Source organism: Bos taurus, chromosome 13 (genome assembly GCF_002263795.3).
Source record: "Bos taurus isolate L1 Dominette 01449 registration number 42190680 breed Hereford chromosome 13, ARS-UCD2.0, whole genome shotgun sequence".
Classification (NCBI taxonomy): domain Eukaryota; kingdom Metazoa; phylum Chordata; class Mammalia; order Artiodactyla; family Bovidae; genus Bos; species Bos taurus.
The window spans coordinates 57,335,540-57,357,502 of NC_037340.1; the positions used below are offsets into that span (position 1 = coordinate 57,335,540).

Here is a 21,963-nt window from a genome sequence, read left to right on the forward strand (position 1 = left end):
ACAGAAGCAGATAAAAGTGCCTGCTTTGCTTCACACTCATTCACTTTCATGCATTGGAGAAGGAACTGGCAACCCACTCCAGTGTTCTTGCCTGGGGAATCCCAGGGACGGGGGCGCCTGGTGGGCTGCCGTCTATGGGGTCGCACAGAGTCAGACACAACTGAAGCAACTTAGCAGCAGCAGCAGCAGCATCACCTCTGAATAAGAGCTATATTTTCATCATTGTTCATTTCATAGGCAAAAATAATAATAATAATAAAATTGTATACTGTCTTGGTTGCTATTTCTTCGATCACCAGTACAGTTGAGCATTTCTTCACATCTCATCACTATTTTATTTTTCTACCAAGTGTCTGTTTGTGGTGTTTTTATTTTCCAAAAGATTTTAGTGGAGCTTTAATAGTTTATGTGAGTTTTTTGCATATTAAGAAAATTAATACTTAACCCACCATATTTGTAGTAAATATTTCCATACAATATTTTCCTTTCAGTTTTGTTTTTGATGATTTCTACTTTTATGAGTCTGTGCTGTTTGTACAGTTGAATAATTAGATTTTTAACATTTATCTCTTTAGTTAATTAAGAACTGATTTAGGTGTGTAGCCTGAGATAATATAACTTATTTTTCTGAATACTTAATTAACTGTCCCAGCACCATTTATGTACTAAGCTGTCCTTTCCCCTTGGGTTTGAAATGCTGATTTTAATCAAATGTTAGTACTTGCCAGCAGTCCAGTGGTTAGGACTCCATGCTTCTACTGCAAGAGGCACGGGTTCAATCCCTGGATCTCTGGTCAAGGAATTAAGATCTCACGTGCCACAGAGTTCAGCAAAAAAAAAAAAAAAAATCAAATGTTAAAATATCATATATACTAAGGTTAATTTCAAAGCTCTCCATTACTTCCCACCCATTTTTGCCCAGTATCATACTGTTTTGGCTTCTGTAACTAGATAAGATGTTGTACATCAAATTTTCCTGTTTGTATTTTCAAAATTTTCTTGGCAATTTTCAACTCTTTCTTCTTCCAAATGAGCATTAGAATCACTCTGTCAGGTTTCAAAAGCTTCCTGTTGGGCTTTTGATTGGAATTTCATTAAACTAATTTTGGGAGAATTGACTGTATCAAAACATTCAATCTTCCTGCCCAGAAGCATGGTAGCTCTTCCTCTATGCAAGTTTCCTATTATATTATTCTGAAAAACTTCATGATTCTCTCTATACACATCCTATACATCTCATTAGGATTTCTTCCTAGGTATTTCATATTTGGTGTTATTTTGAATGGAAATTTTTCATTATTCCTTATACGTAATCATTACTGGTATAAAAGAAAGCTATTAATTTTTCTATTTTTTTTGATTAGTTATAAGTTAAATGTAAACAATTCCATATTAGCTTTTCAAATAAATCACAGTTACCTAAAGTACAATTTTAGGGGACCTACAACCAATTCTATGTGCTGATTGACACTGGTAAAAATGTAAACATCTGTATGTATTTGTACTGAGCACCAGGTCGGCTGATGGGAATAACTAAAGCTATATGAGGATCTTGCCTTATTCAGAGTTAGTCAATAAAGAAATGAGAAATCACTGAAATGACTTCTTACAGCAGGCTTTTTCTGCATTATTCTTTAGTGAACAGACACGTCAGGAAAGGAAGAAGCCTGGACATGCCGATATGGTCTTACTCGAGTCCATTCCAAAGATTCTCAACACAGGGGCTCTGGTGCCTCTGTTTCCCCGTCTGTTAGGTGTCTGATGCATCTGGAAGGAAGATCTATGTAAATGTAAGATTCCATCATGATTTATCAGTCTGCAGGCACTCATAAACATTTTAATCTTAACGTCAAGACACAATCTGTAAAAGGGCATGTTTTCTGCTGGAGTTGATGGTTCCTTCCTGCACCCCACCTAGCCCTTCAGAAACTGAGTTTCCCCTCTTCCCTGGTGGTTACAGTATGTGCATTTCTCAGACATTTCTTTGATGAAAACTGGAAGTGGATGGAGTTGAGTAGGTTTTGGTGCAGTTTGACATTAAACTACCTCACAGCACACGAGTAAAGTAATTCACAGGGGCCAGCTGATTATTTTCTAATCAATCATTTGGGCACTTTTTCTGAGTGGGCTGGTACTGACTTAATAAGGACACATGGCTCAGCATTTTTCACCAACAGCTGTTCTCAAAAGACAGCAGATTGGGCTCCAGGCACATGCTTCCCTCCAGGCCTGCTTTGAGCACTGCCCCTGCTCCTCCCTGCTCCAGCCTCCAAGATCATGCTCCCGCAACTGACCCATCATAGAGCACTGGGGAGCACTGCTCAGACTCAGGCACCTGCTGGTTCTCTCCCAGTTCCCTTGTGTTCTTTCCAGCTTTTTGCCTTCATACTGTGCCTTGCAAGTTCCAAATTCTTGTAATTACCCAACTTCATAAAGCTGTCAACACTGTTACTGACATCCATTAATACAAGGGGCTTCCCTGGTGGCTCAGAGAGTAAAGCGTCTGGCTGCAATGTGGGAGACCCAAGTTCAATTCCCCAGGAAGGAAATGGCAACCCACTCCAGTACTCTTGCCTGGAAAATTCCAAGGACAGGGGAGACATTAATACATGAGGCATAGTGTCACCAAGGCAAGGGCTTGGCTTGCTTTCCATTAATTCTTCTATTCATTCAACCAATGCTTATTCAGCAGCTACTGTGTGCCTAGCACTGTGGGTAGGCACTGGGGACTTGGCTGTCAACAAGACAGACCACCTTTCTGGACTGTTCCATCTGTCCAAGTGGGTCCCTTGGAACTAAGAAGATCAAAACCCTGGTTCTTATAGGCTGCCAAGTCCCTCTGAGCCTAAATGCTGAGGTCTGGTTTGCCTCATAATCTAGAATACTATGAGTTTATCCTCCATAGAAAGATCTCTTGGCAAATTTCCCACATCATGCCGGAGCATCCAGATGTGAATAGACCCATTTTCTCAGTGGAGAAGCTCACATGAAGATAGGAAGGATACACTGTTTTGCTTTGTTTGGGAGGAGGCATGAGAACACAGTGTGGGAAGGGAAGCTGACATCTCGGTGCACTGTCTCTTCCTAGAGGTTTTCCAACCTGATGCCGGGGGCAGCAGGCTGAGCCCACACACTGCCAGGGAGGATGACCACCCAGTATCCTGGTTTCCATCTTGGCTGCCAATAATCCAACTTTGTTTTCCTTTCACTAACCAATTGAATCACCTAGTTTAAGGATCGTGTCAACATGAAAGCAACTGACTCCCACAGGTACCGGTTAGTATTCCTGATTCAGGGCCTTGGAAAAGAATCATCAAATAACTCCTCCTGGACCCATATTCCAGAACCTTCTACCCACATGCTGTGAAGCACCTCAGTGTGGCCCACAGTATCATGTGGTCCTTCTGTACTAGGGAGTTGAGTCTTGATGATAAAGTTATGTTTTTTTTTTTTTTTTTCAAAAGACCCAGGGACTTCCCTAGAGGTCCAGTGGTTAAGAATCCAACTTGCAATGCAGGGGATGCAGGTTCAATCCCTGGTCAGGGAACAAAGATCCACATGCTATAGAGTGACTGAGCCTGCACACCACAACTAGAGAGTCCATGTGAGACAACAAAAGATGCCACATGACATGAGGAAGATCTCATATGCCACAACTAGGACCCAACACAGTCAAATAAATAAATCTTGAAAAAAAGATCCACATCAGTCATTTCAAGATGTTTCATGACAATCCACTGACTTTCCTCCCATACTTCTGTGCTTGTTTTTCACACAATTTCTTGAGCATACATAAGATGTCACCTTTCTGCAGAAGGGACCTCTCAGGAAGACCATAAGAGCTGGCTCTACCCAAAATTCTGTGAATAGAATCCAGCCAATATTTATTGGACTTCCACTTATGTTCAGAACATTATAACACACCCACCTCCTCACCAAATGAACAGCAGTCACCAAGCAGGTCAGATTCTGGGATTTCACACCATCCAGCTCTGGGTGGCTGATCTTGCCACCTCCAACCTGGGAAACAAGGCAAGTACGTTGCACAAGTTCTGTGTTGAGTCGCCCCCTTGCCCTGCCCCCTTGGTCCCCACAACACAATCCGGTGAGAGGACAAGGCTGGCCAGTGGAAGGCACGTGTGATGGAAAAGGCACTGCCAACTCTTTTCTGGCTGTAAAGCAGGGAAAAGTCCCTACCTCCTTTCTTTACAAGATGTCACACTGACCAATGAGAGGATGTATGGGATTGCTCGAGCTGCCTTGGAGAAAGGCAAGGTATTTATTCAACCTAGAATTCTGCCCAAACACTCGTTACTGAATGGGTTGGACCCCAAAGGGTTGAAAGAGGTGCCAGCTTGATCCTTTGAAACTGTAGTCAGCTGGATCTCTTTCAGGAAGAGTATCGTGGCAGTAATTGCTTGCTCCCTCGGTGTTCATGCTGTCAACCACTGAAATGTTAGATCCAAAAGGTCATCCAGATAAAGTCAAGAGAGAATAGGCCACACAAAAAGAAGCTCTCTGAATCCCGGGGCCAGTATGTGGCTGCATTTGTAATTCCGTTTCCAAGGTCCCCTGTGGATGAGGAAAGGGAGTCCTAAACAAGGACCCTCTGCTTCTGACTTGCTTGGTCCATATGCCTCCAGCAAAGGTGAAGTGAAGTGTTAGTCCTTCAGTGGTATCCAACTCTGTAGCCTGCCAGGCTCCTCTGTCCATGGAATTCTCTAGGCAAGGGTACTGGAGTGGATCGCCATTCCCTTCCCAATCCAAAGATCGAACCCAGGTCTTCCACACTGCAGGGGAGTTCTTTACTGTCTGAGCCACCAGGGAAGCCCACCAGCAAAGAGGAAGAACTAAATTGCCTCCAGCAAAATGGAAGAGACTGCCAAGTTCGACAGCCAGCAAAGAAAACGCTCAGTCCTCTTTTTATTTTTTTAAATTGAGGTATAGCTGACCCCTTTTTTGTAAATCTAGTGACTCTTCTCACTAAGAGGTTGGATCTCAGTGCAGACTGTCACCCCCCACTCTTTAAAAGAATTTATTTATTTATTTTTGGCTGCACTGGATCTTCATTGCTTCTCACAGGCTTTCTCTAGTTGTAGCAAGCGTGGGCTACTCTCTGGTTGCAGTGCTCAGGTTTCTCATTGCAGTGGCTTCTCTTGCTGCAGAGTTTGGGCTCTAGGGCACACAGGCTCAGTAGCTATGGTGCACGGCCTTAGTTGCTCTGCAGCATTTGAGATCTTCCTGAAGCAGGGATCGAACCTGTGTCCCCTGTACTGGCAGGCAGGTTCTTAACCACTGGACCACCAGGAAAGTCCCACCCCCACCTCTTGATGGCACAGAGCTGAGTTATGTTGGCCATGGTCTTGCCATGTTGACCATGATCACCAAACAGCAGGTCATGGTCTGGGTGACTTCAAATAAGAATGTCCTTTATAAGAGACAAGAAAAATGGATAACACAGACCCTACCTACATGGAGGTAGACACTGCTATGAAACTTCTCTGGTCTTCAGACACTTGGCAATCAGTCAGGGCACCTCCTTCCACCTCTCCATCTCCTGATATGGTCGCAGGAACCAAAGTCCATTAAATGACCATGAAAGAAAGGTTGTTACAACTGTTTATCTCAGAGACATATATGATGGTGACATTTTTATTATCACAGGAAGGATTTCTGGCCAGGTCTATATGTCTTTGTGTGAGTGTAAGGGAGTCTTTTCAGAGTTAAAGCTTTCAGCATAGAAAGGGAGTGAAGCTAATTTCAACATGGACTGCCCAGTTATGGGAAGATGGCTCATAAGACAAATTGATTTAGCTTGAAGAAATTATCCTTAATTTCTCAGGATGAGGAATTACTGGAATAGTCGAAGTCCTCCCAGGAGAAGGGATTCATTTCTTACGATAGGAACTTAGGGATAACTTGGTTAGGTACTTAGGTAAACAGAGAGTGGTGGCCAGGGGGAGGGAGAATCATATAGATAGGAAGCTCTGGACCCAAAATCTGCAATTACTAATGGGAGCAAAATTGAATTGGACTCAAGATACTTGTTGAATGAAAAGTAATGACAGATTCCTGAGATGAGGAAATGCCCTTTGTAGAGTCAAGCAGGTGGTCTCCGGGGTCCCCACAGGCCTCTGGGTCCCTCCCACTTTCTGGCCTCTCCTTCCTGGCCAGTGAAATCCCCAGGGAGCAGAGGCCATGGGATGGTGAACTCCTGGGCTTGTTGTGCAGGTTGCTTCTCTCCCGCTTATTCCCTGGCCACACAGACCATTCCTCTCCATTTGTAAAGGTGGTGGAAAGGTAAGAGTATGGCCTAGACATGCCTCAAATCCCTTCCCTTCCTTCCATCTCTGCTCCTACTCTTTCTCACCCAAACTACTGAATGCTTCTGCATTTTCCTCCTAAACCATCTCCCTGAGTGACCCCGAGAAGTCTCAGCTCTTGAGGTTTAAGGAAGCCCTCATTCTCAGCATCCATCTGGTATCCAGTCAACCCACTGAGTCCACTTACAGTCAACACCAATGCTTCATAGTAAAGAATGAACAGCAAAAAAGTGTGGCTAGGACTTCATCCTGGAAAATGAGACAGACACACACAGGCACATTTATACATATGCATATATGAAGTGATACATATATATTTAACACATGTTTATATATTGTATGAGACACATACATGCATGATTTAGGTTAAAATTGTAACTCTGTGCAAATTCTTCTACATAAGATGAATCAAGGGCTGGTTTTTGTCATCATTTTCCCCACCAAACTGGAAAAAGTGCTACACAATATGTTTGAATTTCACAGCCCAATTACAGGGATGAAGATGTTTGCAGAAATATTCAAAGACTTGATTAGTTTTCCCATGGGTCCCTCCTACTCCTTAGCTATTCAAAGCATTGCCTTATGACACACTTTTACTTTAGGAACCATCTCTCATCAATTTTCTCTTCTCAGTTGTGAGCTGCCTTGATTCTACAGGAAGTCATCTACCAGTGGTTTCACCTGTGATGGAGGAGGTCTTGAGGGTCACCTGCACAAACCTGATAAAATCCTGCATCTTTCCTCAGAATTGCCACTTTACTGTCCAGCCACGAGTGGTGTGCCTTCAGCCATGGACAAGTACTGAGAGACTAAGCAGAAGACAGCTGGGCTCAACAGAGTCTAGGCTAGTGTTTTCAGAGGGTGCTAAGTTTCTAAGTGTTTGGCTCAGGAGCAAATACGTTCATGTTTGGATGATTCTTGCTACCCAGTATGGCCACTTTAAAGTAAGGACTTGAAAAATGAAAAGCTGGACAAGGAGGCCCTCTCGTCCCTCTAACACAGAGGTTGCTATGGTCTGAATGTTTGTGTCCCATTCCTCCACCCCCCCAAAAAAAATTCATGTTGAAACCCCAATGTGCTGACATTAGAAGGTGGAGCCTTTAGGAGGTCCCCAAATGAATGAGATTGATACAAAAGAGGCACGAGAGAGCACCCTTGCCCCCGTATACGCCAAGAGGCTGCAACAAGAACTCAGCAACCCAACCTTGCAGGCATCCTGATCTTAGACTTCCATGGCGCCTCCAGAGCTGCAAGAAATACATTTCTGTGGTTTATAAGCCAAGCAGCCTCTGGTATTTTGTTATATCAGCCTGAACTAATATACACCACCTTGTACTTTACATTGCAGTTGTGGACACACACACACACACACACACACACACCGTGATCTTAAGGTCTATATTAAATGCCAACAGCACAGAAGAAGAAACAAAGCATTGGGCAGTGCAGAGGAGAGGCAGACGGGGTGTGGACAGGGCGCATTTGCAGCATCAAGATGGGAGCAAGACTCTTTAAAGCAAATAAGGGGAAAGTGCTTTCTGGGCAGAGAACACTGAGTACATAGTTCAAGGGTGTGGCCTGTGTGGCCTATTGAGGGACAGCTAGTAATCGCTATGGGGCTCAAGCGACCTGGCGGCTGGAAGGACACAGATGGATGGAGTCCAAGGAAGTAGACTAAGAGTCTGTTAGACGCAGCTCAGCAGGACACTACTGACACTTACACTGGCACTTTTTAGACTTGGGGAGGGTGGTGCTGTCTCTGTCCTGTGTCCTGCAGGGTGTTAGCAGCATCCCAGATGCCAGGAGCACCCCCCTCCCTCACTGTAACAACCAAAAAGGTCTCCAGACATTGTTACGTGTCTCCTGGAGAAAATCACCGCTGACCATGAACCGCTGCTGTAGCATCAGCTCCATGAGTGTGGGGAGGACCTAGAATAGGTGACCTGTGGTTATTCATTGAATAAAAAAATGAAAGGAGCACAGGCAAAAGGTTGGGAAGAAAATGTCTGAATGCAGAGAAATTAAGAGTATTAATGAGATTATCATGGCGCTAGTGCTAAAGAACCTGCCTGCCAATGCAGGAGATACATAGAGACGCAGGTTCAGTCTCTGGGTCAGGAAGATCCCCTGGAGGAAGGCATGGCAATCCAATCCAGTACTCTTGCCTGGAAAATGCCATAACCAGAGGAGCCTGGCAGGCTACAGTCCATGCGTCACAAAGAGTCAGACACGACTGAAGGGACTTAGCACAGCACGTATGCAATGAGATGACAAGACATTTTCAAGAGGAGGGGACACAAGTTGAAGAAGCTCTCAGTAAATTCAGAGACAGACATCACGGCTGAGAGGGTCAGAGGTCAAGGTGAGTTTGGAGTTTGAAGAGAACGGGTGAGAGTTGAAAAGCAGTTAAGAAGTTAGGGGGACTTCCCTGCCTTCCAGTAGTGGGGACTTCGCCATCCAGCACAGGGGGTGTAGGTTTGATCACTGGTTGGGGAGCTAAGATCCCATGTGCCTCTGGGCCATACAACTAATATGTAAAACAGAAACAATGTTGTAACAAGGTCCACATCAAAAAAAAAATCTTTTATAAAAAAGCAGCTTGGAAACTGACCCCAATGTGAGACACACCCACTCCTGGACTCTGTGAAAGATGGTGGGGAGCCCACAGACTTACTGTTTGGCTTTAATAGTTATGTGTTACGTGAAAACCAGGAGAAAAAAGAAAACAATTTTCTAGTGATGGTAGTTACATAAAGTTTCATTTAAAGTGTATTTGTAAGAATGCTGGTATAAGAAACTTAATAATGGAACAGATGGTACAAAGACAGGGCACGTTGTGAAGATGGCATGAGAATGACTGAAGTCTGGGAATAAAAGGCGCTGGTGCCCAGCTGAAGTTGAGGCACGTGACTCCACCCACTTTTCCTGCGAGGTCTGTCTCTGAGCCCTACCTACAAAAGAACGAAGAGGGCTCTGCTGCCACCGGGGCTGGCTGCCGGCTGCCTCACTTCCCAGCCCCTGATCTGAGCCCAGGATGACAAGGCTCCACCCACCATCTCACAAGAAGAGCTATCTTCACAACCACGGGCCACTGTTCTGAACACCTAAGCCCTGCACCCCCGCTTTAAATGCCCTCTACTTTTTAAAAAAATTATTGAAATATAACTGATTTACAATGTTGTGTTAGTTTCTGGCATACAGCAGGGATTCAGCTGTACCTATATTCTTTTTCAGATTTTTTTTCCATTATAGTTTATTATAAGAGGTTGACTATAGTTCCTGTGCTATACTAAAGCACCTTGTTGTTGATCTTCTAGCTATTTTCTGACTTGTGTTTTGGCTCAGCCAGGTGTGAAGCTTCTGGTTGGAAGGAATCCACCACCCCACCCCGGGCACAGGGAAGGGCACGAGGCTCTGGGCATTGTCACTCCAGTAATTAAGTGCCATAAGAGCAAGTCACCTACCGAACCTCCAGTCAAATTAATGACCTACTAATGACTTCCCTGTTTCTGTGAGAGGCACGGTAAGTGACACAAGGCTTTCTTGTTGTTCAGTCATCGTGACGTGTCCAACTCTTTGCGACCCCATGGACTGCAGCACACCAGGCTCCTCTGTCCACTGTCTCCCAGAGTTGGGTCAAATTCATCATGTCCATTGAGTCGGTTTCCTCTGTGTGTTTCTGAGCGAGTCTCCAGCAGATAACCTATGTAAAGGTCCAGCTCTCCAAGTCCAAGTCCAAGGCAGTGTTACTTCCACACAGAAGAGACACTTGGACCTAGACTTCTAGTCTTCCTTTCGCACTCCCACCCCCATCACTCCAGCTTTAGTGAGTAAAATCGATAGACTGATAGAGGGATAGGAGGGTAGGCATCATTTAATTTTCACGACTCAAGGGGTAGAATAACCTTCTCTAAAATAAACAGAATAGGGATCCTGGATGGTGAACAGCTTCAGGGATCTCCAGGAATAGCAGAGACAGACTGTTCTGTGCTGATGGGTCCCAAACCAGTATTTTAAACACCCAGCGACATTAACTTTGCATCTTAATGGAGGCTGAGGCACTCTGAGCAGCCAATAAAGTGTTACCTCACCAAGACTTCCCTCTAAGTACTGTAGGTTTTGTTTTTAAAGTCCTGGGTACCACAAATTACACTTAGCAACTACCCAACCATATTATTTCCTTCCTGTCTAATGTAATTTTTCTGTTTCTTTATATAAAGGACCTCGGCTATTTTAAAAAATTATCCTCACTCCTAAATTAACCTGACTTTTGTTTTCAGCAATCGAATGAGCTAAGAACAAGAATGAGGCAGTGTTTCTAGCTTCTAAGAAACTAGATGTAAAAAATTTCCTACAGAGCCATCATTTAAAACGGCAAATTGTTCTATTAAGGGGTACAGGTTGTGGAGTGTGGTGGGGACCAGGAAGAAAGGACAAGCCACTGAAGGAGGCTCCTCTATGGATGAAACCGCATGGCATTCCTTCCCACCAGCTCACATCTTACTCAATCATTTATACAACAATGATTATGTAAGTGCAGTGGGATTGCTGGACAAGTCTGGCAAGGCCCTCCCCATTAGGAGCTCACAGTCTAGTGGAAGCCAAACAGGTAAACTAGACGATTCCAGTAATTCATTCATTCCACGAAGAATTTTCATTTTTTAATAGATAACCATTGAGTCTTTACCAAGAATCATTATTGAGCAAGACAGGCAAGATCCTTGCCCTCAAGGGCTTATGTTTGCGTGGAAGTTAAACAAACGATGATCTCAAAGAGTGAGAAGTGCTAAGAAAAATACAACAGGCTATGTAACAGAGGATCTAAGGCTAGAGGAACTGCCAAGCTGATGGAGGGCGATGAAGTATAAGGGCTCTCTGGGCGGGGGAATGGGATGACACTTGAGCTGAGATCCATCCTTTAAGCCAGGGCCAGGAGGCTTTCCATCTCTTCCATGAGCACTCGAGCTTCCTAATCTCCTAACCTAACACCCTCCTTCCACTGGACACTAAATGTGCTGCCTGATGTTAGCGTCTCCGGGTCTACCTTGCGTATCTGCTCCCCGCCCAGGGGCAAAATCTCCGGAAGGCAGGTGAAATGGGATAGGAGATAGGAGGAAGCTCTTAATATGTGACCATGAACATTTGCTCAAACACACAGGCGCAGTCGGCGTAAGCGGCCGGACTGAACCAGTCAACAGGCCTCAGAACCCCAGGCAAGCACGGGCTGGGATGGGAAGAGGTGAGGCGACCTGCCTGTGAGCCGAAGAACCGGCTGGGCCGGGCCCAACTCTGCCCTGACGACAGCGCTCCTGCCTACGCCCTCGAGGGGGCGGGCCGTAAGCCCTGTGCCGCGCCTGCGCAGTACAACGCCCGCGCCTGCGGCCCCGAGCGCGGCCCTCGAACTGCGCCGGCGCGGTGCGACAGGCGCTAAGGGGCGGGGCTCCGTTGCGCCGCGCGCAAGGCTGGGGCAAAACCCGGGCCGGGATAGGGCGTGGGGCAGCGCGTCGGGACGTCCCTCGCGTCGGGCCCGACGGCGCGTGCGCACTGGATGGCCGGCTGGGCGGCTGAGGGGCGGGGCGGGGGCAAGAGTGGCCTCTTTGCCTCATTTGTGCCCTAACGCCGCCCGGACACCGTGCTGGCCGCCGACACCATGAAGATCTGGACTTCGGAGCACGTCTTTGAGTAAGTTTGGGGGTAGGAGCAGGTCGGCGGGGGTCACGGGGCAACTGGGGGTAGGAGGGTAGGTTGGGCCCGGAGTCGCGGCGAGGCTCCGGCGCACTTCAGGAAGCTTCTGGGCGTCGGGCCTAGTGTGGGGAGCTGGGCCCGAGCGCCTCGGAGCCCGGGGCGTGGGGTCCAAGGTCACGACCCTGGGGACACCCCAGAAATGGGCTCCCAGGGGACACGGCCGGACGGGAGGGGACTGGGGATGGGGCCCTTGCGGCCTTCCTCTGGGGGACGCCCCCTCGGGTGGCAGGGGCGGCGCCGAACACGAGGTCCTTGACAGCCCCGTAGGCCCGAGGATCCTGGAGAAAGGCGTGGACTGTCGAGATTCTGGTCGCTCCGCCACCTTCAGGTAGAGTTTCTTAACCTCGGAATGTGAATTTAGGGTGAGCTCAGGCGACCAGGAAGTGGAACTTTTTCCAGCAGCTTCGTGCCTTGAAGAATTGCAATTTATGGCCTTGGAATTGGAGTCCAAGGTACAGCCCTGACTCTGACAAGCTGTGTGACCTTGGGTTACCCATTTCCGTCGTCTGAGACATGGAAGATGACGGTGTTTTCAGGGCCTGACAGCACTGAGATGTCTCTGAGGCCATGTTTATTAACATCTCCTGGTTAGGGGGAAATGTTTACTAAGGAAAAAGGTCTTAAACCAGTTGGATGTTGAGAATTAAATTATTTGCTGCTTCTATGATTCATTGTGCAGAAGAACCATGCCTTGAATCCCCTGTATCGTTTTTGCCTGAACAAATTGTTGATCGATTATCTCATCACTGTTTATTGACTAATAATTTTTCCTCTCACCGGTTTGAAATGCTGCCTTCATCCTAAAACACTGCTGTAATTTATATTTTAATCCATGTCTGAGCTGTCTGCCCTATTTGACTGATCTTGCTATTGTTGCCACACTGTTTTAATTTTTATAGCTTTGGTAGTATGTTTTAGTGTAACCATTTGGTTTAAAAACAAAACGACTTTTCTGAAGGCAGTGTTAAAACATGTTGTAGACTGTTTACATTCTTATCAAATCAGACACATGCAGGAGTTCGCTGGATCCTAGAAAGCAGAGAATGTTAGAATCAGAGGGAAAGTTTCTTTTCTCCCTAATGTTTACTATTTTTTAGGGGGGAGACCCTAAATTTGTAGTCTTTTTAATATTCTTTAACCAGGTCACATTCTTCTACTCTGTTTGAACCATTAGGATCATGGGTGGTTTCTTCTTTGCAGTTTTCTTCTGGGTTTAAATGCTTAAGTTCTTTCCACTGTGTCTTATAACTTTCTTCCTTAACACTCTTCTCCCTAGGTTGTTCCCCACCCCTCCTCTTCACTCATTCTGCCCTTTTCTTTAATGTTTCCCTCTCTTTTTCCCCTTCAGTGTAAATGCTCAGTGAAATTCTGCTATTGGCCTTCTTGCATTTCATCAGAGATTCTTAATTTTTCTCTTGTTGCAGACTTCTCTGAAATTTGATGAAGGCTCTGAGACTCTGCTCCCAGAACATAGACATACTCACATAAATGCTCTGTATGTTCCGGGAGAAGCCCTGATTCTCCCCAGATAATCTGACTTCTTGATCAAGGTCCCAGCTGATACATACACATTTCCAGCAGCCAAATCTGTACCTAGGGCTCCAGCCTCTCTTGACCTTCAAATTCAGCAGCGTGTCTCTGCTCCAGTGTTCTGCGGGCTTTTCAAACTCAGCATCCTGAAAATGAAGTTGTTTATCTCCGCTCTCAAATTTTACACTTTTCCTATGTTTCCCATCTTAAGGATGTTACTAACCAACATCTAAGTCATCTTAGATGACTTTCTGTGTCTTTCCCATCTTTGAGTTGCCAGACTTCCTTCTGAGGCCTAGCATGTAGTTGGTATCTAGTTGAAGTCATTCATTGATTCTTACACCAAATATGAAAGCCCACTAGGCACCAGGCGCTGTTCTTTGGATCGATTCCACTTTGGTAAATAATCAAGACATCATTGCTGCCTCAGTGAACAGTGTTCCCACATTTTATAGGTGAAACAATTGGACAGTTCACCAGGCCAGCACCAGTTCCACTTATTGACTGCCCTTTGGCACAATCTTTGAATGTCTTGCAGTGTGAAGTCTTTTCACATGATTACATTAATTCAGTTAAAATGAATTTCTGGAAGATTGTTTATTGTCATATATATCCTTTGTGATTTTTGAGCTAGACGTGTTTTATAAAGCTAAGTCAACATCAGTGTTTTCAGGTTGGCCCAGAGAGGAGAGAAGTACTGAATTACAAATAACATACAACCATCCTGAAACCTTGCAATTGCTAATTTTTTTTAGAGGAGGTGAGGAAGAGAATAAGTTCCAGGAAGCCAGCTATCCAGAGTCTCTGACTAGATGGAGACAGGGATGGGCTCACTCATCTGATTCTCATTTTAGTTAGTTGCCTTGGTAACAGTCAGAGTGCTTGTCCCCTATCACTTCTTTTTGTGGGGATTGTTTAGATTTGTGAAATAGATTCGCTTGTATACCTGCACTTAATGCTGAATAAGGCTTGAGATTAAAAATACAATGGGATTCATTTCTGAATAGTATAGCAAAAATGAAAGCTTTAAGAGTAATGGCGGAATGGGAGGGAGGTTCAAGAGAGAGGAGCAGGTCTCTCCTCTCTCATATATCTGCAGGTATACCTATGGCTGATGTATGGCAGAAACCAGCACAATATTGTAAAGCAATTATCCTTCAATTAAAAGTAAATTAAAAAAAAAAAAAGGTTTTGGTTGTCCAGGGTTTTGCGAAGCGAGTGGGGTTGAGATTTTTCTTCTGTCCACAAGAAGTTATTAGGCTTAGTTCTCTGAAAAGTTAAAATAGATTAGTACCTACTTGTTTTGCTTTTAGAAAAATAAAAAGCCGTGCTCTGTCGTTTATCAGTAAGTGAAGTTTGAAACACCATCTCCAGATCTTGTCTTTCTTTCAGTGAAGATGTAGAATCAGTCACTTTTAATGCTCATTGTAATTAGTCAGAGGCTCACTTGAAAGGGGTATCTTTTGTATAAGTATATTGTTCAGGTAAACTGTGAAGAGAACAAATGCACATTATGTTGTAAATCACCCAAGTACACGTGTTTTTCCAGTAATATAAAGATGCTGCAAGTTCCATGATGCTGTTGCCATCTTAATCCTTCATAAGCAAAGGCTGATGAAGAGAGACTATTAGAAAATGGCACATTGCTGCTGCTGCTGCTAAGTTGCTTCAGTCGTGTCCGACTCTGTGCAACCCCATAGACAGCAGCCCACCAGGCTCCCCCGTCCCTGGGATTCTCCAGGCAAGAACACTGGAGTGGGTTGCCAGTTCTTTCTCCAATGCATGAAAGTGAAAAGTGAAAGTGAAGTCGCTCAGTCGTGTCCGACTCTTAACGACCCCATGGACTGTAGCCCAACAGGCTCCTCCATCCATGGGATTTCCAGGCAAGAGTACTGGAGTGGGGTGCCATTGCCTTCTCCAAAATGGCACATTAGGAGTATCTTAAAAAAAAAAAAAAACAGTATATTGAGTGACCTTTTCAAAACAGATGTCAGAACCACTCCTTGGAGGAAAGTAAAGAATAAAAAGATTGGCTGGAGGGGTCACAATTATTTATTACATTATTAGAGGCAAGTACATGTTTAATATGAATCAGTGATTCTTAGAAACAAAATTTATGTGTGAGAGGATACTGGTGAGTGGAAAATATGACTCAGGAAACTACTGGAGTGTTCTATAGGTTATTTTAACCTTGCAGGCATCAGCTGTGACACATAGCCTGTGTACTGAAAAAAAGACTGAAATCTGTACACGTCCATAATGTAGACTGAGTCCCCTGAAATCATCTTCCAGTCAGCATTTCAGAAAATAATCTTCCCTAGGTAAATTAAGTAAACTTTAAGTGTAAAGAATAATTTGATGAGTTATATAAATGGTTTAATTTATATGCATGTTGTTAAAGGTTTGATTTTTGATTCGTGTCTGCAGCCATCCATGGGAAACCGTTACAACAGCTGCAATGCAGAAATACCCAAATCCTATGAATCCGAGTGTGGTTGGAGTTGATGTACTGGACAGACACATAGATCCCTCTGGAAAGTTGCACAGCCATAGACTTCTCAGCACAGAGTGGGGACTGCCTTCCATTGTGAAGTCTGTAAGTGTGCCTTTGTTCCTGAAGCAGTGTGACTGCTGGAGAGAAGTTTTCTAGATCACATTATAATTTCAAATAGGTGGTGGGAGCCAATTTGGAATGTCATTTTTGCATCAGTTCAAATTGTATTATAATAAACTTGAGTTATGAGTGTATAATGAATTAGAAATATTATTACAGTCTTCATGAAGTCACCTGATAAAACCTTCTGAAGGAAGCCAGCTAATGCTCTGTGATCTGAAAGTTTTATTCTGCTTTTCCTACCTTGCCAACAGCTTGAGCTATGGCAGCTGGGATTTGGTGCTGGTGGTTAGTGGGCAGCTGCTGGGGTCATTGGTGCTGCGACGTTAAGTGAGCATAATCTCAGTTTGCCGTGGCCATGTTTGTTCCAAGATCTGGTGCTTCTGCCTGTACATTGGAAAATGTAATTCTGTGCTCTTTCAAGGGAGCAGGTTTTAGGGATCCAGTCTATCATGATGGGAGAGAATCCTAGTATAAGTGGACCAAGTTATCTGTAGAAACCCTCTTCATAGAAGGTGGGCCCATGCAGAAAACGGAAGTACATGTTTTTCACCAGGAATGTGCTAACTGCTTCCTTTGTTCTAACTGCTGCACTAGATGATGAGGACAAAGAAGTGAGCAGGGTTGGGATGGGCTTGGGGTCAGCGTGAGAGTGCCCCTGCATGTGCTGTGTTACCTTCATTGTGAAGTGGCTGGTCTTCTGCCTGGAGAGCAGAGCCACCGCATCCTCCCCCTTGGACTGCACCAGGGAAGCCCTGACAGACACTCTGAAGCTCTCCTTTCTCTCCATCTATGTTTCCCGAATGTCAGGCTCACCGCTCCACGGCAACCTTGGCAGTTTCCGCATCCTGCCTTGTCCTGCATACGTTTTCAGCTGGCTGGTGGCTAAATTGTCTCTGCGGAAGGTTTTTGTGTCTAGGAGTCTCATCTTCTCCCTTAAGTGGTCCTCCTTTCTGATCTTTGTCTCATTCCTTGTGTTTTTTATGAAAACACATTTTTGGTTCAAAATACTAACACATCTTTACCTACAAATAAAACATTGATAACACTAGTTAAGAAATCCTCCTCTGATCACTAATTCCAAATGTTTTACTTAGATTATTGGTGCGGCAAGAACCAAAACATATGTGCAAGAACATTCTGTAGTGGATCCTGTAGAGAAAACAATGGAACTTAAATCTACAAATGTAAGTAACTACCTGGCTTAGTTTTTTCTTCTTTTGTGGTGGTGGTGGTGGTTTAGTCACTAAGTCGTGTCCAACTCTTGTGACCCCATGGACCGTAGCCTGCCGGCTCCTCTGTCCATGGGATTCTCCAGGCAAGAATACTGGAGTGGGTTGCCACTCCCTCCTCCGTTCCCTCTTGTAGTTGATACACAAGTGGACGTACACTCTTCAGCCTGGTCTAAGAAATTCCTACTCAGATGCTGGACCGTCTCTGCCTGTTTGCAGGCTCAGTGCTCTAATGAGCCTGCCTGTTACTTCTAGGAGATAGCATTCAATAAAATGAATTTGGAATCACTGTATATTATTACTATTATGGTGCTTTTGTCAAATTTATTACTTTTTTAATAAAAAGTAAGCAATGAATATTGAAAAGTTCTATTTACATAGTAATATCAAAGTGGTTTATATGCTATTTTGCATATTTACCCAGCAAGATTTTGATTTGTGAGTTAATTTAGGAAATGTTTTTAATCTTGATTCCCGACATTATTTGACTTTTTTTAATTCTGTAGATTTCATTTACAAATATGGTTTCAGTAGATGAGAGACTTATATACAAACCACATCCTCAAGACCCAGAAAAGTAAGTGAAAAGTATTTTAACAAGCTTATTTTACAATATATTTTTATTTTTCTTAAGTATGAAAAATGAAAATTAGGTCATCCTGAAGCTGTGCGAATGTGTTTTGTTCTAGAACTATTTTGACTCAAGAAGCCATAATTACTGTGAAAGGAGTCAGTCTTGGCAGTTACCTTGAAGGGCTGATGGCAAGTACGATATCATCAAATGCTAATAAAGTAAGTAAGGCTGCTCTCACTTAACGTGGGGGGGTGGGGTGCAGGCTTGTGGGATCTTAGTTCCCCAGGTCCCCTGCAGTGGAAGCACAGAGTCTTAACCGCTGGGTCACCTGGGAAGTCCCTCCCGCTTGCTCTTCTTCCTGGGTCATTTCTTAGAAGAGCTGTCCTTGTGAGCTGTCTGAGCCACTGCAACATGATGCCATGTGGGCTGTTACTGGGTCTAGTGTGTCTGAGTTCACATTCCACCTGTAATTTCCACCTGTAACTCGGACCAGCTTTTCATCTTGGGCAGTTAACTAAGTGAGCCATTCTCTACCTCAGTTTCCTATCTGTGAAGTGAAGATTAATTACCCACCTTACAGGGTTGGGTATGAAGAGTAAATGAGGTATCATGGGGAATCTGTGGCTGGGGGCCCAGCATTTGGGGGCAGGGGAAGGTGAAGATGTGTGTCACTGTTGAAAGCATAGATTCTCAGCCTGTTTCTCATTATCATCTCCCTTCACCCCCAGATCCACTGTAGATATTTTCTCCTAACTATCCCCACCCTGAGAAATTATTTAATGCCAAACATTATGTCTACAGATTCAGAGATATATGGGTCTGCGTCTGTGCTTTATATATTAAAAGAATGAGATTTTTCCCTACTACCCCCCAACTAATTTTTGCCCCATTGAAAATGTATGATTTAAAATAAAGTAAGTTTAGAGAAAGAGATGCCTAATGCACTGTTTTATAACATGTAATATCATTCAGCAGTCAAAAGATATTCATAGATGCCTTCTCTATGTCAGGCAGAGTGCTAGGCTAGACTGGGGAGACAGCGGGGAGCAAAACAAACGTGGTGCCTGCCCTCGTGGAACTAAGAGGAAGGCGACATTAATCATACAACACGGCATTAGGAAAGGAAAAGTACAGAAAGGTACGAGAGTGCTTCATGAGTGCTGAGTAAGTGGTGTTGCTGCTGAGTTCTGAGCGAGGGGTGGGTAGGCCGTGAGGGGTCTGCTAGGGAGTGGTCCAGGTGGATCAGCTGCACATGCAAAGGCCCCAAGGCCAGAAGCAGTCAGTGCTCCTCATTCTGTCCCTCAGGGAAGTACACAGAGTCCCACGAGAGAGGGGTTGGAGAGCAAGTTAGACCAGAGCCTCGGACAGCATTTTGGTATAAAATATGGACATAAAAAGAGAAATGGAGTTTGACCTCACCATCAGAAGGGGGACCATTCTAATCATAAAGTAAAACATGACTATCATTTAATTGTAGATTCTTTTTAGAACATCTTTTGCAAACAAAAACCAGTTTTAGATCAAGCCAGTTTCTCAAAGCATTTGATATTTGGTAAATAACGTTAAAGAAGAAAATACAAAGAGAAAAACTGTCCTAGTGAGGTTTAGTTACGCTTGTTCCACCCATTGTGACTTCCTGATGTGCTATTCATGCATGCCTTTGCCCTCACTTGGTTATTAGTAAACATACTGGATTTTTTTTTTTAAGGGCCGAGAAGCAATGGAGTGGGTAATACATAAATTAAATGCTGAAATTGAGGAACTGACAGCTTCAGCAAGAGGAAGCATACGGACACCAATGGCGGCAGCAGCATTTGTGGAGAAATGATAATGGAAGTTGATAGATGGCACCCAGTTCCCCAGGTCTCTACAAGCTGGCAGTATATTTATTTGTTATTTAAAAAATACAACTCTATTTTAGGTAGAATTTTTTTTTTAAATAAGCTGAAGAAAAGCTATGTGACTTGATCAAACAGAGGTGCAGGGTTTCTAAATAAAAGGGATCAGCTGAAATTAGTATTGTCTGAAATGACTGATTTTGAGGATTCCAGTATTTATGCAAAATTTTAAGCTTTTTGAAAAGTATGCTTGGAAATTGGTATTGGCTGAGGAAACCTCCTTAAGGTAGAATTTTAAAGCTTTTCATGCATTGGAACTCTTACCTGGCTTTGGACCAACCCCAGAACCAAGCAGAGCCCCTTCTGCGTACGCAAGACTGCCCTGCTGCAGTAAACTTGGAGAGCTTCCATGAGGGAACTCACTGTTAAAGGAGGAACTATCGTTTTAAAAAGACATTAATTGTATGAAATAATTTGCTATAAACCACCATTAAAAATCACAATGCTTTAATTTCATACTCAACATTTTTTGGAGTAAAAATTATCACGAAAGTAATAAATGACTCCAACAAAAGTACATTTTATTGTGTTATAAAGGGTACTGTACTGATTTGCCAAAGTTTTGTAACTTAGTAAAGGTATTACCTTCCTTGGATTTGTACTTTATGATTTAGTATGCTGTATCGTGGGCTGGTTATGTTAACTGAAGAAATAAAGTCATTACCAGAATTTTGCAGCACTCTTAAACAGAACAGCTGTTCACATCTTTTAGCATTTCACATTTGCTTAACTTAAATTGCCGTGTGTCAAAATCACGGTTCTGTAATTGCTAAAGCATGATATGTCAGGTTATTTGAATATAATTACTTTGTGAAGTAATTATGACCACAAAACATCTTTGTTACATGAAGAGCTGTACATCATTTGAAATTACTCAAATGATGTCTTGATCTGAAGCATAAATCCCAGGGACTTAATGTTTTTAATAACACTGTGTCACTGCGGGGGATGGGGGTGGTGGAGAAGAAAAAAATAATAGGGTGGGAAAAAAAGACATTGGCCTAAAGCACCCTGTGAGCTGTTTTGCAGCTATTTATAGGAAATCCTTGCTTTGGATGAACAGTCCAATATGTGTATTTTGTAACAGGCAATTAATTATCAACCACTAAGTAAGAATATCTATGATCCTTGGAATTGTTGCATACAGAGTACTCTTATTAAAAGGTGATGAGCTCTTGCCTTTATTTCACAGTACTTAATGTATAAACTTCTAGTCAGTTTTCCTACAAAAGAAACCAGTTAATATAGGTATATAAACCACAAAAATCATATACCGATTTAAAAATCAGTGTTTTTCTACTTAAAATACTGTTTAGCTTGAGGCTTCTTAGGACATTTGTAAAAGCACATTAAAGCCAATAAGGTTTTTTATTATTTTTATAACATTTTTTACAATTAGAATAGCATTTCAACTAAACAAAACATTGCTAAATATTGATATTTAATAAATTACCCTGTATAATTTCTGGAAATGATACTTGTTCTGGAAAGTGTCAGAATAGCCTAATGATAAAAAGATTTCTAAACAATGTTATCCTGACTTTTTTATTCTAATAATCTATAAATTTTCATTTTCCAGTGTAGTTACTTTTAGTAAAGTAGCTGGTAGTTAATGGCTTTTACCTGTTAAGCATTTGAGAGGACTGAAATACTGGTTTTCATGGGTTAGAATTAAGGCTCTCAGACTATGTAGCATATTTTTTAATATTAAAGGTGGATCTTAATTTAAAAACTTCCTGTTAATAAAAACTTCCTTTTAACTATGATGTTTTTCCTGATTATAATTTCTTTCTAATAACTGCAAGGAGTAAAAGTGTTTTATCCTTGTAAGAATTCGCCTAATGCCACGTGCTGGAGCCGGCTCAGCGCCCAAGATCTAGATTCTAGGTTGGATGCGCAGCGCCTCGGCCCTCCCTTCCTCCGATGTCCGGTCTGCTCCCCTGGCCGGGCTCTGCTGCCTGGTCTGGTTACCCACCCTGGGCTAGCCTGAAACCCCAAAACTGTCGAGGGTCGGCTTGCCATGGTTAACTGTTAACTCGGGACGGTA

General features: G+C 43.5%; 1 protein-coding gene across 3 annotated transcripts; it reads left to right on the forward strand.

Annotated features, from left to right (window-relative positions):
• Nucleotides 1-11,916: 11,916 nt before the first annotated feature.
• Nucleotides 11,917-21,682, forward strand: PRELID3B (PRELI domain containing 3B). 3 transcript variants are annotated; one of them, XR_003037701.2, is made up of 8 exons: nucleotides 11,917-12,005; nucleotides 12,328-12,396; nucleotides 16,026-16,194; nucleotides 17,310-17,399; nucleotides 17,951-18,021; nucleotides 18,134-18,236; nucleotides 19,029-19,156; nucleotides 19,727-19,843. XR_003037701.2 is itself a non-coding variant. In XM_025000821.2 (7 exons), exons 1-7 carry the CDS (start codon nucleotides 11,974-11,976, stop codon nucleotides 19,844-19,846), a joined length of 654 nt encoding a protein of 217 aa, XP_024856589.1. In that variant the 5' UTR covers nucleotides 11,917-11,973; the 3' UTR covers nucleotides 19,847-21,682.
• The last annotated feature ends 281 nt before the right edge of the window (nucleotides 21,683-21,963 follow it).